This window comes from Theobroma cacao, chromosome 3, assembly GCF_000208745.1.
Source record: "Theobroma cacao cultivar B97-61/B2 chromosome 3, Criollo_cocoa_genome_V2, whole genome shotgun sequence".
Classification (NCBI taxonomy): Eukaryota; Viridiplantae; Streptophyta; class Magnoliopsida; order Malvales; family Malvaceae; genus Theobroma; species Theobroma cacao.
The window spans coordinates 24,583,834-24,598,137 of record NC_030852.1 but is presented as its reverse complement, the minus strand read 5'-3'; the positions used below and the strand labels follow the sequence as shown (position 1 = coordinate 24,598,137).

General features: G+C 32.8%; 1 protein-coding gene across 4 annotated transcripts; it reads right to left on the bottom strand.

The window, feature by feature from the left end:
• Positions 3,965-12,018, bottom strand: LOC18604930 (probable WRKY transcription factor 4). Of its 4 annotated transcripts, none has more exons than XM_018118371.1 (10): positions 11,898-12,018; positions 9,332-11,035; positions 7,242-7,292; positions 6,649-6,675; positions 6,479-6,561; positions 5,874-5,956; positions 5,392-5,556; positions 5,107-5,291; positions 4,602-4,652; positions 3,965-4,289 (listed from the first exon to the last, which is right to left on the bottom strand). In XM_018118371.1, the coding sequence occupies exons 2-10, from the start codon at positions 10,965-10,967 to the stop codon at positions 4,120-4,122; spliced, it is 2,451 nt and encodes an 816-aa protein (XP_017973860.1). In that variant the 5' UTR covers positions 10,968-11,035; positions 11,898-12,018; the 3' UTR covers positions 3,965-4,119. The 4 variants fall into 4 exon arrangements, with proteins under 4 accessions (XP_017973860.1, XP_017973861.1, XP_017973865.1 ...); XM_018118372.1 differs by having other exon boundaries at positions 3,965-4,286; positions 11,898-12,016; XM_018118376.1 differs by lacking the exons at positions 9,332-11,035; positions 11,898-12,018 and adding exons at positions 7,748-7,932; positions 8,033-8,145.

The following is a 14,304-nucleotide window of genomic DNA, read 5'->3' as shown; positions in this document are numbered from 1 at the left end:
GGTCAAAAAACTTCACGTTTTGTAATTAAATACAATTTCTCCTTAATTGCATCTTTCCACATCGGTCAATCAGTTCTATATCTACATTCTTCAATAAATAAAAGTTCAAGATCTTCATTTTTCTTTCATAATATTGAGTACTATATTATATACAAAATATCGTCGACGTTTATTTCATTTTAGTTCCATCTTTTCCCATCATGATATAATTGATTGAGATCTCTTTATTTTCGATGATTTCAGGTACTTGAATTTTTTTTGAAATTTTTATCAATTATGTCAAGGACTCTTCTAGAGTTTCTAAGGCCTTTTTCTAATCATCTTGAATATTTGCTCTTTTTCTTTTTCTTTCTTTTTTTTAGGATGTTATCTTTGGAACCAATTGGCCTCCACGCTTCTGGCATGCCTTGTCTTACAAGGACATTAATGCTAATAGGAGGCTTTGCAATTGATATATAAAATTTAGTTATTCTCTTTAGGTCAGTAAATACATCTAGCAACTGATTGACTATATTTTGTAAAAGAATTATATTTTGAATATTAAGTTCATATTGATTTGTGCAAGGATCAAAACTAGATAATAATAATTTATTCTAAAAAATTTCCTTTTCTAGCTACTTATTTTCTCCCCCTAATGTTGGAAAAATTATTTCATCAAAATGACAATCGACAAGTTTTGTCATGAATAAATCTCTTATTGATAATTCTAAATATTTAATTATAAATGGAGATTCATATCCAACATATATTCCTAATCTCCTTAAAAGACTCATCTTTGTGCATTGTGGTGGAGTAATTGAAATATATACTACACACCTAAAAATTCTTAGATGAGAAATATTTAGTTTCTGACCATAAACTAATCTTATAAAGGGAAATTTATAATAACTCGTTTAGGCTGATGCACACAAATGCTACTGCATCCAAAACGGCATTCCCCTTAAATATAAATTGAGAGTTTAAATTTCATAAGTAAAGGCCTTGCAGTCAGTTGGAAGTGTTTAACAAATGACTCTACTAGACTGTTTTGTGTATAAACATAAGCAATAGGCTATTCAACAGTTATTTCAACTAATATACAATATTAATTAAAAACTTGAGATGTAAACTCACCAATATTGTAAAGACAAATAGTCTTGATTACATAACTAGGAAAATGTGCTTTGTAAATAAATGATTGCAAATGTCAAATTGTAAGCTGATATTAAACACACATATGACCATCTAGTCGATGCATCTATTAAAAACTGTAAAATATTTAAATGGTCCACATGGTAGATGTATGAATCCACATATATCATCTTGAATATGTTTAAAAAATGTAGGGGATTCAATCCTAACTTTAGCTAGTAATAGCCTTATAATTTATTTATCTTTAGAGCAAGCAGCACATGAAAATTCATTAGTATTGAAAAATCTGTTAGTTTTTCAATGAATGATCATATTAATTTTCAATAATTTTTTTTGCATCATTATTGATTCGAGATGGTCCAACCGGTCATGCCAAACATTAAAATCATCAGTAAACTTTTAATTTACTATGGGTTTCAATTATTCTAATATTTATGTAGTTTAATCCAAAAAGCAAAAGGAGTAATTTTTTTTTCAATACACATTTCTTACTTGAGATAATAGATGTAATATGGAGCTATTAACTGTCTCTTTCATTTGTTATCTCAATATGATATCTATTCAAACAAAAATCTTTAAAATTTAATGAATTTCTTTGAGACATTAAAAATAATACATCATCTATTATAAACTTTGTTCCTCAAGGTTGTAAAATATTAGCTCTTCTTAAGTCTTCAATTAATTTTGTACTACTAGATATTGTATTGACATTAGTTTTTTCCATTGTCAAGTAGGAAAAATATTTCTTATCTTTAAATATAGTGTGTGTTATAGCAATGTCTGCTAAACATATATTTACATCATAAATCTTGGATCAACAATATGAATATCCATATTTTTTTCTTCAATAAAATAAGATATATACAATAAGAAATTTATAAGTGAACATAAAAGAACTTTAAATACATAATTAAAACACATAATAAAAACATATCATTTAAATATAATAAAAATAAATCAAAGCATCTTTATAATAGAGTTATACTAGAATATACCAACAAATTATTAAAAAAAAATTTTCATTCTTGATATTTTCATCCATCACCAATCAAATAATCAATTCTTCTTTCAGGGTAGACAAGAAAATCAACAACGGATATTTCCATTACCAATCATATGATCAATTATTCTTTCAAGGTGAACAAACATCTTGCTTTGCTATATCAACTTAGCCATGGTTAAAATCATCACAAGATGTTTTAGTTTTTCTAATGATACTTGATAAAATTTAAGACATATAATAGGTACGTGACCAATGATCTTTCTTGCCACATCAATGATAATACGTTTTCTATATTCCTTTTATTCTTTTCATTTTTATTTTTTCATTATTCATCTACTTCTGGAGGGTTTAAAGTATTTATCTACTTGCGGTAGGTTACAAGTATCCATCCACTTTTGGTGGTGATCCACTTATGATGGGTTATCCACTTCTAGTGGATTATCCATTTTTAATGGGTTAATGGGTTAAGGCATCCATCTACTTTCTGATGGTAAAATTATCTATTTACTTCTTGTAGTAAAATTATTCTTAGATTCTAATGGTAAAATTATCCATCCACTTCTAGTGGTAAAATTAGAATTAAAATAGCGATAGTGTAAATTATTATGGTAATCATAATTATTAAATGATGTTGCATTCACTTCAAGGAATGAATGGATTCATGACTATGACCATAATTATTAAATGATGTCGTATTCACTTCAAAGAATAGACCAATTTATAATTTTTTGTTAGTAACTCGTTTATCGTATTCACTTCAAGGAATAAACATGCATAATTAATAGCTACATAATAGCAAATTCACTTTCCAATCAAGGGATAAAATAGAATATGTACAACATGATAGTAAAATTCATATTAAGGTTGATTTTTAAGGAATGAAAATACTGAAAAAGAATTATGTTACTTACTTGATTTGTTACAACAAAAAATTAAAGACCAACAATTGAAATTCTTTTAAAGCTTGGAGATGATGAAAACAAAATAATATCAACACTTTCTTGATTTACTAAAATTAGAGATCAAAACCCAATCATTGAAATCCTATTAAAACTTGAAGATGATGAAGACAAAATAAATCCAAAACTTGAGAAATTAGAGGATCATGCTGATAATATGTTATGAAAAGTATAACTGAAAGAGCAAGTATAAGAAAATTATAAAAGAAAGTATTTAGAGGGAAAGAAATATTTAAAAAGAGTAAGAAAATCTTATTCAAAATGTATATTTACAAATGAAGTGAGGGATTTATTTATAGGCCAACAACACCTTAAATCATAATCTTAATCTAATTATATCTAAAGTTTAAATCAGATTAAATTTCTTGTATTTTGCCTGTTGAGCAGTTTGACTTGATCTGCACTTCTTGGATCATAACATAATGGACATTCACACATTTGTTCATAACAAAATTTACATTAAGGTTGATTTTTAGAGAATGAAAACACAAAAAAACATATCAAGTCACTTACCTGATTTGCCAAAAAAAAATTTCAAAAACCACATGATAACAAAATTTACATTAAGGTCAATTTTCAGGAAATGAAAACACCGAAAAGATATTAAGTCACTTACCTGATTTATTAAAACCAAAAATAAAAAACCAACCATGAAAATCCTTTTGAAGTATGGAAAAATGAAACTTTGACTTTGAGATGATAATGAAAACTAAATGATACCAAGGAATGAAATCACTAAAAAGATATCAAGTCACTTACTTATTTGATAAAACAAAACTCAAAAACTACATAATAACAAAATTCACATTAACGTTGATTTCTAAAAAATAAAAAAACTAAAAAGATACTAAATCATTTATTTAATTTGTTAAAATCAAAAATCAAAAATCGACCATTGAACTGATAAATTGTGACATTATGGACATACAAAGAAAGATGAAAAGTCAGCGCAATTAACTACATCTAATGCATAAAGTTTGATATAATTAAAACCACTTCACAGTAACCAAATAGCCAATACTTCATTTATAAACCCACTGAATATTTTCCCGGCCAATCCTCCTCTTCCTCAAGGGTGAAGTCATTCTCGATGTTAAAAATATTCCTCATCTCCTCCGGGTTCCTTCCCTCGAACATGTCAGCAATGGTTTGGCCAGTAAGATCCATCAAGCCCTTGAAGTTCAAGTAGTTCGCTGCTAGAATGAGATCGACGACAGTGGGTTTGTCAACGTTGACAACAAAATTATGATAAATAACTGTAGGTAAGTGTCAACAAATGACGATCAGTGTATCGGGACCTACATATAATGGTCCAACCCCCCACACAAATTCAGATGCATGCATCCTTTTTGTTAGTTATTAACCATCAACTTGTAATATGACATGGGAAATTCATATTTTGCAAGAAATTAATACGTTCACCATTCAGAGATAGGTTTTGTTTTCAAATCTGCTCATAAGCGGACGGTAAAAAATAACAAACCCTACGGTTAAATTGAATTAATTACCAGGATGTTGACCTTTATCTTGTGTTGATGCTTCCAATACATCTCCGTAACCTGCCAAGTTTTCAAATGCACCACATTAGTAACAGTTTTTCTCAAACAACCTTTTTTGTAGGCATTGAGTAGCTGCTGCTATATGTAATGTTTCTGATATAACTTCTAGTGCAAGCAGATGAGAGAAACAGAACACTGGAGCACATTCTTTCACCTACTGACCTCTTTATGATGGGACTGCATTTTCTGATATCATTCATTTTATTCTTTTTTCAGATTTACATTCCATCTGCCCCTAAGCATTATCTACACACACAAACTCATGAATGATGGTGTATCGGAATGCCAAATTTGTTGTAAACTACAACATGATTTAGAATATGCCCCGCAAATTTGCTGATTTAGACATTATACTATCAACTTATAGTGACAAAACAGAGGATAAAATCATTCATATTAATGTAAGTTTTAAGGCTCAATCAATGAATGATTAAGGATCAATACAGCCTCTCACCTTTTGTAGGGCTGATAGTCTCAGCTGCCTCAGCAGCATCTTCCATGTTATTCAACGCCTTGACAAAAGGCGACTCATGGTTATGCATCCCTTCGTAGGTGGTGATCAAATATCTCGTATCAAGGGGGTCTCGCTCAACCCTTTTCTTCACCGGACAAGCTACTGTCGAACATTTGTAATAGTTCCTGTACAGAGTGGATGAAGTCACCAAAAAAGGTATAATTAAATCAACAATACTTTTTAGCAACGTCGGAACTTCTAAACAATATTAGGTGAACTAATCACCTTGAGTTGGGATTTCCCTTGACTTGTTTCTTTCCATATTTCCTCCATTTATAACCATCATCAAGCAATTCAATGTTGGTTCTCGTTCGAAATGCAACTCTATAACCACTCGCGGCTTCGCTCGCAGAACCTACGGTACCCTTGTTTTCATTCTCAGTATAGTTCCTGCAAAAGAAAAAACCACTCCATTAGAACACACTCTTTCATAAAACCCTTTTTTATTTTTTTTGCAACCCATAATCCTAATCATATTTGACCAAACCACTTGCATAATTGACTTCCATAAGTTTAAATTCATTGAAAGACATTTAAAGGTGTTTACATTGACAGAATGGGGTCCACAAACACAGCACAGCATCCCTTCTGGTTTAAGGGAGTGAAGAGCACTACTGTCAGGTAAAAAGGCTTATATAGTACCAAATATCAGTAAAGAACAATAATGTTTACTTCAAAGAGTACTTCAAAAAGAAAGCTTAACTGACCATCTTTTGGCCTTGGGTTCATCTTCATCATCGTCTACTTCATTGATCTTCTCTGATGAAAAGCACCACGGTTGTTCTGGTGCCTGAAATTTGAACAAATCCAATGAAATGCTAATGGCCATCAAGGCTGATCACAACAAGTTCTGCCTTATGTCTGTCAGATTCCCCTCAATATGAGGGATCAACTCTGGACTTGGACCAAAATATCACAAAATTCTGGCTGCTTGGCTGTATTGCATAGTTATCTACTTGAGTTAATAGCAGATAACTCTTTTTTCAAATGTTCTTTAGCATTGTCGCTAATAGGCTAGCTGAAGGCTCAATCAATATATATATATATATATATAGTTGCATGGGGCAGGTTCGTATGTATATTTGAGATTTACACAGTTTCTTGTTTAAAAGAAAAAAAAAAGTAATCTAAATCACAAAAAATTCATTAAGACACATATTAAAATATTATTTTGCAAAGAGACAAGCAAAAGCCGAAGTAGTTCAGTTGCTAAAGTTGAATATATTAAATAGTTTTATACAAGCAAGACAGGGGAGCTTAAGACAAAGCTATCCTGTTTTTGGTTGCTCTGCATATGATCTGTAATACTTGCCTCGGGCCCTGGAGTGGGCGGAAGTATGCATACTGAAGAAATTGACTTTCTCACATCTGTTCCAGTTATTCTCTCCGTGTAATCTGACAGTAATGAACCGCAATTGCCTAAAAGAGTTAAAGATATAAAAATAAGAAGAATTGTCTCACATAGTCACAAAGAAAAATTACCTGACCAGTGGCCTTTATCATCTTGTGCTGAAAATTCAAGCAACTACCCATCAGTCGTAAGCAATTTTTTTTTTTTAGTTGGAGATGTGTATAACTTTTCAAATATTTGCTAGTGAAATGAGGGAGTGGCACATTTTTGGTATTGTGATCGTGATTAAGTTAGACTTGATTCTTATTTTTTTATGGTAAGATCACGACGTTACTCTCTTTTATCGAAAAAGAGAACGAAACTTGATAAAGGAGCAGAATATATGCATGATGATAACATAGAGCATTTCCAATAGAACCTAGGTAGCTATTTGACACAAGCAGGAGAAACTTATTGGCACAGATTATGCTTTAAATACCAAATTCCCAGATGTAGATACTTAATTTTGGTTAATTATTATTTCTTTAAGTAGTCTTACAAAATGAGAACAAGCATGAAACAACTATGTCACACCGAAAGTGAAAGTAACTAAGAACAAGTTAATTACCGGGATAGCTTTTGTTTTCAAATACGTTCATCATTCAGAGATAGCTTTTGTTTTCAAATCTGCTTATAAGCGGACAGCAAAAAATAAGAAACCCTAAGGTTAAATTGAATTAATTACCAGGATGTTGACCTTTATCTTGTGTTGATGCTTCCAATACATCTCCGTAACCTGCCAAGTTTTCAAATGCACCACATTAGTAACAGTTTTTCTCAAACAACCTTTTTTGCAGGCATTGAGTAGCTGCTGCTATATGTAATGTTTCTGATATAACTTCTAGTGCAAGCAGATGAGAGAAACAGAACACTGGAGCACATTCTTTCACCTACTGACCTCTTTATGATAGGACTACATTTTCTGATATCATTCATTTTATTCTTTTTTCAGATTTACATTCCATCTGCCCCTAAGCATTATCTACACACACAAACTCATGAATGATGGTGTATCGGAATGCCAAATTTGTTGTAAACTACAACATGATTTAGAATATGCCCCGCAAATTTGCTGATTTAGATATTATACCATCAACTTATAGTGACAAAACAGAGGATAAAATTATTCATATTAATGTATGTTTTAAGGCTCAATCAATGAATGATTAAGGATCAATACAGCCTCTCCACCTTTTCTAGGGCTGATAGTCTTAGCTGCCTCAGCAGCATCTTCCATGTTATTCAACGCCTTGACAAAAGGCCGCTCATGGTTATGGATCCCATCGTAGGTGGAGATCAAATATCTCGTATCAAGGTGGTCTCGCTCAACCCTTTTCTTCACTGGACAAAGTTCTGTCGAACATTTGTAATAGTTCCTATACAGAGTGGATGACGTCACGAAAAAAGGTATAATTAAATCAACAATACTATTTAGCAACGTCGGAACTTCTAAACAATATTAGGTGAACTAATCACCTTGAGTTGGGATTTCCCTTGACTTGTTTCTTTCCATATTTCCTCCATTTATAACCATCATCAACCAATTCAATGTTGGTTCTCGTTCGAAATGACATTCTTCTCATATTAAATGTGCTCTTCCTATAATAAGCACATTCTTCCATACAGAACATGTTCTCCTAAAAACACTATACAATTATATGCTCTTTTCATAAGGTTCAATAAGTCGTTCTTCCATTTTTCTCATAGTTGACGTGCTCTTCACATAACAAATACCTTCTTCCATACAAAACATGTTTTCCTAAAAGTCTTTTCCTCTCTTAAAAAGTGCTCCTATTTGATATAAATATGAAAGTTTGGCAATTAAGCAAAAGATCAGAAAATCATTAGTGATTACTCTGAAACTCTCTTAAAACTCTTTCAAATATTCTCTCTACTAAGCTCTTTCCATCCACGGTGCTCCGCCACTCTCTCTACTTTTCCTTGATTTCTTTATTTCTCACTGCTTGGCACAAAAGTACTTACACTTCAAGAATTACAAATCTTCCTCTTTGTTGCCTCCATTACATACCATTTTTCTTGTTGCAACATATCATCTCTCCCTACCAGAAGAACCCTCTAAACTAGGCATGCAATCATTTTTTGGATGGGCTATCTAGATAGGCTGCCAAATAAAAAGAAGATGAGTTCTTGGGGTACAGGCACTCCTCACATGAATTCTTGAATTTTTTGTAATCATGTTGAGGAGTACAGTAATCGTCTGTTTTTTGCTTGTGACTTCTCAAGGCAAGCTTTGACTCAAGTTCTTCGCATAAGTTGTTTGCCAAGACTAGCAATTGGCTGGACCACTTAATTTGATTGGGCGTAGCAAAGACTGAAAGGGAAGCCTTATCTCCGTCTGCAACTTGTGCATACATTTATACTATTTGGTCAGAGACAAATTGCTGGATTTTTGGCAGCACGCAAAAGACTGAGCTGAACTTCTTCGCAGCATCATTGAAGTTGTTAGGTTCAGGCTTTGTGGACTTCAAAATATTTCTAGAGGTCCTATTTATAGTGAACTTTGGATGAATTGAGGCGTAGATGAAAGGATGTTTAGCAGGCTAAATCTTCTCTGGGGCTTCTTTATTTTCGGCTTTTGTAGTTTGTACTATTTGTAGCAGGGCTTGCTTGCTTTTCTTTGGATAGTATACTCAATTATCCAAAAAAAAAAAGTTCAAGTACTCAGTAAATTTATCTTACTGGATGATATCAAATATATGCTAATAATATAGACGATGAATAAAAAGAAAAAAGAAGGATCAAAGCATATATTACCTTGTTGTTGGCTTTTATTTTGCGTTGTGACTTCAAATATATCTCTATCTTCTGCCAATTGGGTCATCACGTCTTTCTCTTTGTCGATAGGGGAAAAGATACGCACTAGATAATCTGGCCGGATTCCCCACTCTGCTTCATTCCACTTCATATCTTCCCACCACTGAAGTTCTCCTTTGATTATCTTCAAAGTTTTGCTTGACAATTCCATTTTTGATATGCTTTTAAGCTTTGGGCAATTATAAAAGCCTATGGTTTCTAATTTTGGTGCAATTTGTAGTCCGTTAGAAATGCTGACCAGTTCAGGAAGGTAAAGAAGCAGCAATCTTTTCAAACTTGGGAGAAATTTATCTGCCATCATTGGCTTGACAGATGCATGGCTTACCAGGCAGGTGACTAGAGGGCAGTCCTCAAGAATAAACTCTTCCAAGTTGACAAAATTTCCAAGCAAAGTATGAGAGAAAATATTAATCAGCTGGGGGCATGTATGCAGTGCTAGGAATTTTAGCTTAGACATACATCCATAGCGATATGGTCCTCTCCAAATACTCTCTAAATTCTCCATGTAATAAATGCTCAAATATTCCAGGGACTCAAGCACATTTTCCACAGGACTTGGGTCAGATTCCGCTGGATCATCTTCATTTCCATCATAATGCCTCTCGCCGTCAATAATGGTTTCCATCTTATTACAGTCTACCAACAAGCAAAATTTTAGCCTCTTCATATTCTCAATCCCAAATTCAGATAGATTCGTAGCGGTTGCATGGTGGTCCAAGAAAAATGAAGTAGAATATTTTAGTACCCCTTTTATTTCAATTGGGATGTTTTCACCATTCACAAACTTCAAGCATTTGTCCCAGTTTCTGAATTCTGCTTCAACTTCATGAGGGACACGAGATATGATCCTCCTTTTATGATGGCCAACAATAAATCTAAAGCCTGACAATGAAGGATATAACGATGATATACTATCTAAAAGTTCGAATTTCGGCAGGTACAAGCTAAGAGTCGTCAATGTTTCTGAGTTGCATACTTCCTTCACAACTGCTTCCACAGAATCATCCCATCTCTTGTCTGTCGGGTTCACATCAATGCTTAATTCAGTAAGTTGGGAGAGATTTGATATTGTCTCAGGGTGAATCACAATGTTTGAATATTTCGACTTCTTTTTGCCACAGATTTGATAAAATGATACTCTCAAATGTCTTAACTTGAACAGCTTTCCCGTCTCTATAGGCAGATCCATGATCTTAGTTTCATCAAGATCAAGCTCCTCAAGATTACTGAGTTTAGCAACCTGAGGTGATAGCTCCATGAAGAGTTGACAACGCCGTAACAAGAGTTTTTTAAGTGCAACCAACTTGGGAAGAGACTTTGGCAAACATTTGATGCTAGTGTGGGACAAATCTAATACTTGGAGAAGGGCCATGCGCTGGAAGAATAAGGGAGGAATGGCTGTCAGCTCATAATTCCCTTGCAAATACAACGCAATCAGTGAAGGGCAATTTGGAGATGGAGGTAGCTCAGACTCTTTATTATCATTCATGAAAAGCACCCCTTTGCCTGCCCATTCTTCTTCCTTTCCTAGATGGGTCAATCCTGAGCCACTTGCCTTGAGAACAGATTGCTGCATTTTGGTTGAAGTATGTATGCTACTACATAAAATTTTCTGGCCCAGAGGATCTTCCCTCACAAAATACTCTGCTTGTAAAGCATCAATTACACTTTGAAGAATATAATATAATCTTCATTATGCATATTAACCAGATAATCTTCAGGGCAATTGCGAAATTAAAGATATAAGTTAATTACTAAGATATATATATATATATATATATATATATATTGTATTATAATTCGGTGCGGTGATTTTCATAGAATTTAATGATTTTCATCATCTCATTTCCTAGCTTTCTTTCCATTTGATCTTTTCTTAATTTTGCAAAAATTAACTTTTATTTTTTGCTTCTATAAATGTTAGCATCGAGAAGGGGAAAAGGAAAAAATGCTGACATGACAGTTTAAATTGCATTTTGTTGTAGTGTTTAATAAATTAGAAATTTAAGAATTATGTGACAAGAGTAAAAATAATGTTCATAAATTTAAGTTGATTATTTGTGTAATTTTACCCATCAAATATAGACACGCAACCAACAAAAAAAACATGTGTATATATAATGCATCTATTTTTCTCCTTTCTTTTTAGTTTTCTTTCGAATAAATGCATGGTATACTATATTTGAAAATGAAGAGGAAAATATATATAAATATATATGAAAAAAATTAAATTATCGTAAAATTGAAAACACATATACAGCAGCTTTGAACATAAATTGGTTTATTGATGATTTCAATATTTAATACATATATGAATACATATATAAATTCAAAATGCATATCGTCTACTTTTTTTCTTTTAAATTTGGATTATTTCATCTTTTACAATGACAAAGATTAGTTGATTAAGCCTAACACAAATAAAAAACAAGAGCTTATCACACATTCAAGTGATCGCAATATAAACAGATCAGAAACAGAAATTAAAGAGAAACAGTAAACTCACCTGCAAGTTCGCTTGACTAGAAATATAGTAGCTGTGGTTAGAGATGAGGTTTGGCTCGTTGTTCACGAGAAAATGAGGCTAAAAGTCTCGAGCGGGGTAAGTCGAGACTGATAGGTCACAGCCATTGGATGGTAGTCCTTAAACCCGAATCCGCGTGCAAGGAAATTCAATTCCTATCCTCAAACTCAAAGTGGGGTAGCCCGATAATTCGAGGGGTTTTCCAGTTACCATTTCGTCCCGACAATGACCGTTTACCAACCAAGGCATTGCCTCCCGGCTTCCAAGCAAGCTCTTTGCACTTTACAATAATTAATTATTTGATTACAGTAATTAAAAATTTGATTAATGGCTGTTTGTAGTACTTGTTAAAATTAATTAAATTATTATTAAAAAATAATTTTTCATTTGTATCTACTTATTTTCATCCTTTTTATTTTCTCCTTTCGTGATTTTCAGTCTATTTTATTTCTTTTTTATTCCATAGGTGCTGTTAGTAAAAGAGAAATACTTATTTGAGTTCTCCTATTACTTATTTGAGTTATCCTATTACTTAATAATAGTGGGTGTTGAACTATACAAACTTTTAAAAAAGTTGTGGACCAAAATATAATTTTTAAAACAAAGAGAATGATCCAAAAAAAAAAAATTAAAACTTAAAAATAAAACATATTTCTTTAAAAGGTTACTGAGTTATTTAAAAAAAATTAAATAAATTTTTATTTTTCTATTACGTTCAATAAAACCTCTATTTATTTATTTTAAATTAAACAAACCCTCATAACTAATAGTTGACTAACTATCATTAGTCAAAACATCACTTCTTATTTTATACTCATGTGACGCTAACTTAACGTTAATGTGAAGGAGAAAAAGTTTTCAAAAGAGGAAATTGTAAGAAAAGAACTATAACCACTCATATAAAGTTATTTGTTTCTAGCCAAAAAGAAGCATGAGTAGACCAAAATGCCTTTAAAAACATCGTTTCAAATAAATGCTCAGCTATTTGAGCTATCTCCCTCCTGCCAGAGAGAAAATAGAAAAAGATAAAAATAAATGCTCAACTGTTTGAGCTCGGTCATCTTTCTCTCTTAACTCTCTGAACTGTCTCAACTTTGCCAACTCTCTTATGAGCACCATCGTCGTCAGCTCTCTCAAATCTCTGAACTATATGAGCTCTGTCAACTCTTTATTGAGCACCATCGTTATCGGGCTATGGTTTATCTCTCGGCATCTAACCAAATTGTCGTAGATTAACAGACCCTATAGCAGAGATGACATCAAGGTACCTGTTATTGGGTTTATTGCTGCAACACACTTAAATTTCTAAAATATTTGGTGTAAAGTAGAACATGAATTAGAAACATTACCCAGAGTTGTTACACGCCATGCATCTATAACATGTGTTAGTCGTTATTTTAGCATATCACGATATTGGTTATATGCATGGCGTGTTACAACATTTTACGTTATATGTATGGTGTCTTACAACATTTTATGTTATATGCATGGCGTGTTACCACATTTTACGTTATATGCATGGCGTGTTACCATATTTTATAAAATATTTTACTTTATATGCATGGCGTGTTGCCACATTTTACGTTATATGCATGGCGTGTTACCACATTTTACGTTATATGCATGGCATGTTACCACATTTTACTTTATATACATGGTGTGTTACCATATTTTATGACAAATTTTTGAACACGGCATGTATTATGTAAAATGATTGACAAATTTTTTTCTTTTTCAAAATTTCAGTGAGGTTCCAATTGGGTGACTTGTGATAAGATATGGTGGTCAGTGGGTGGATGGCATCTACAAGGGTGGTGAGTCACAAATGCGGGGGCTTAGGAGTGATTTGTCGTTTGCGGGCTTGATGAAGCTGGTTGAAGATGTTGTTGAGGTAAACTCAAAAATTTACGAGATTGAGTTACATGCATTGATCAGTGCATCCGGAGAGCTATCATGGTCAATTATCAAGGATGATGAGGATGTTGCATTAATTTTGCTAGAACAGAGGAATGTTTCGGTTATATATGTCAGCATTAAGGGACTCCAAACAAATGTTATGTCACATGAAGAAGTTGAAGAACATGGTAATCAGCTCAATCAAAATGAGATTTTCAATGCTTCACAGATACTATAGCATTCGGTCCGTAACCCACAACAATGGCAATTGAGATATGCACAAGAGTTTGTGCAGCCCAGTAGACAGACGACATTCACAGAACAGTTGGTTGCATAATTCCAATTAGGATGTGCATCAAACCAATTACTTGCTTCTGTCCAATAAATGCAACGATCGGGTGAAACTGTAGAGTGTGTAATGCCATTGTCAACTGAAAATACGACATTTGAAGACAACAATGTGAGGTTGGAAGGTGACACTGCGACGCTGAAT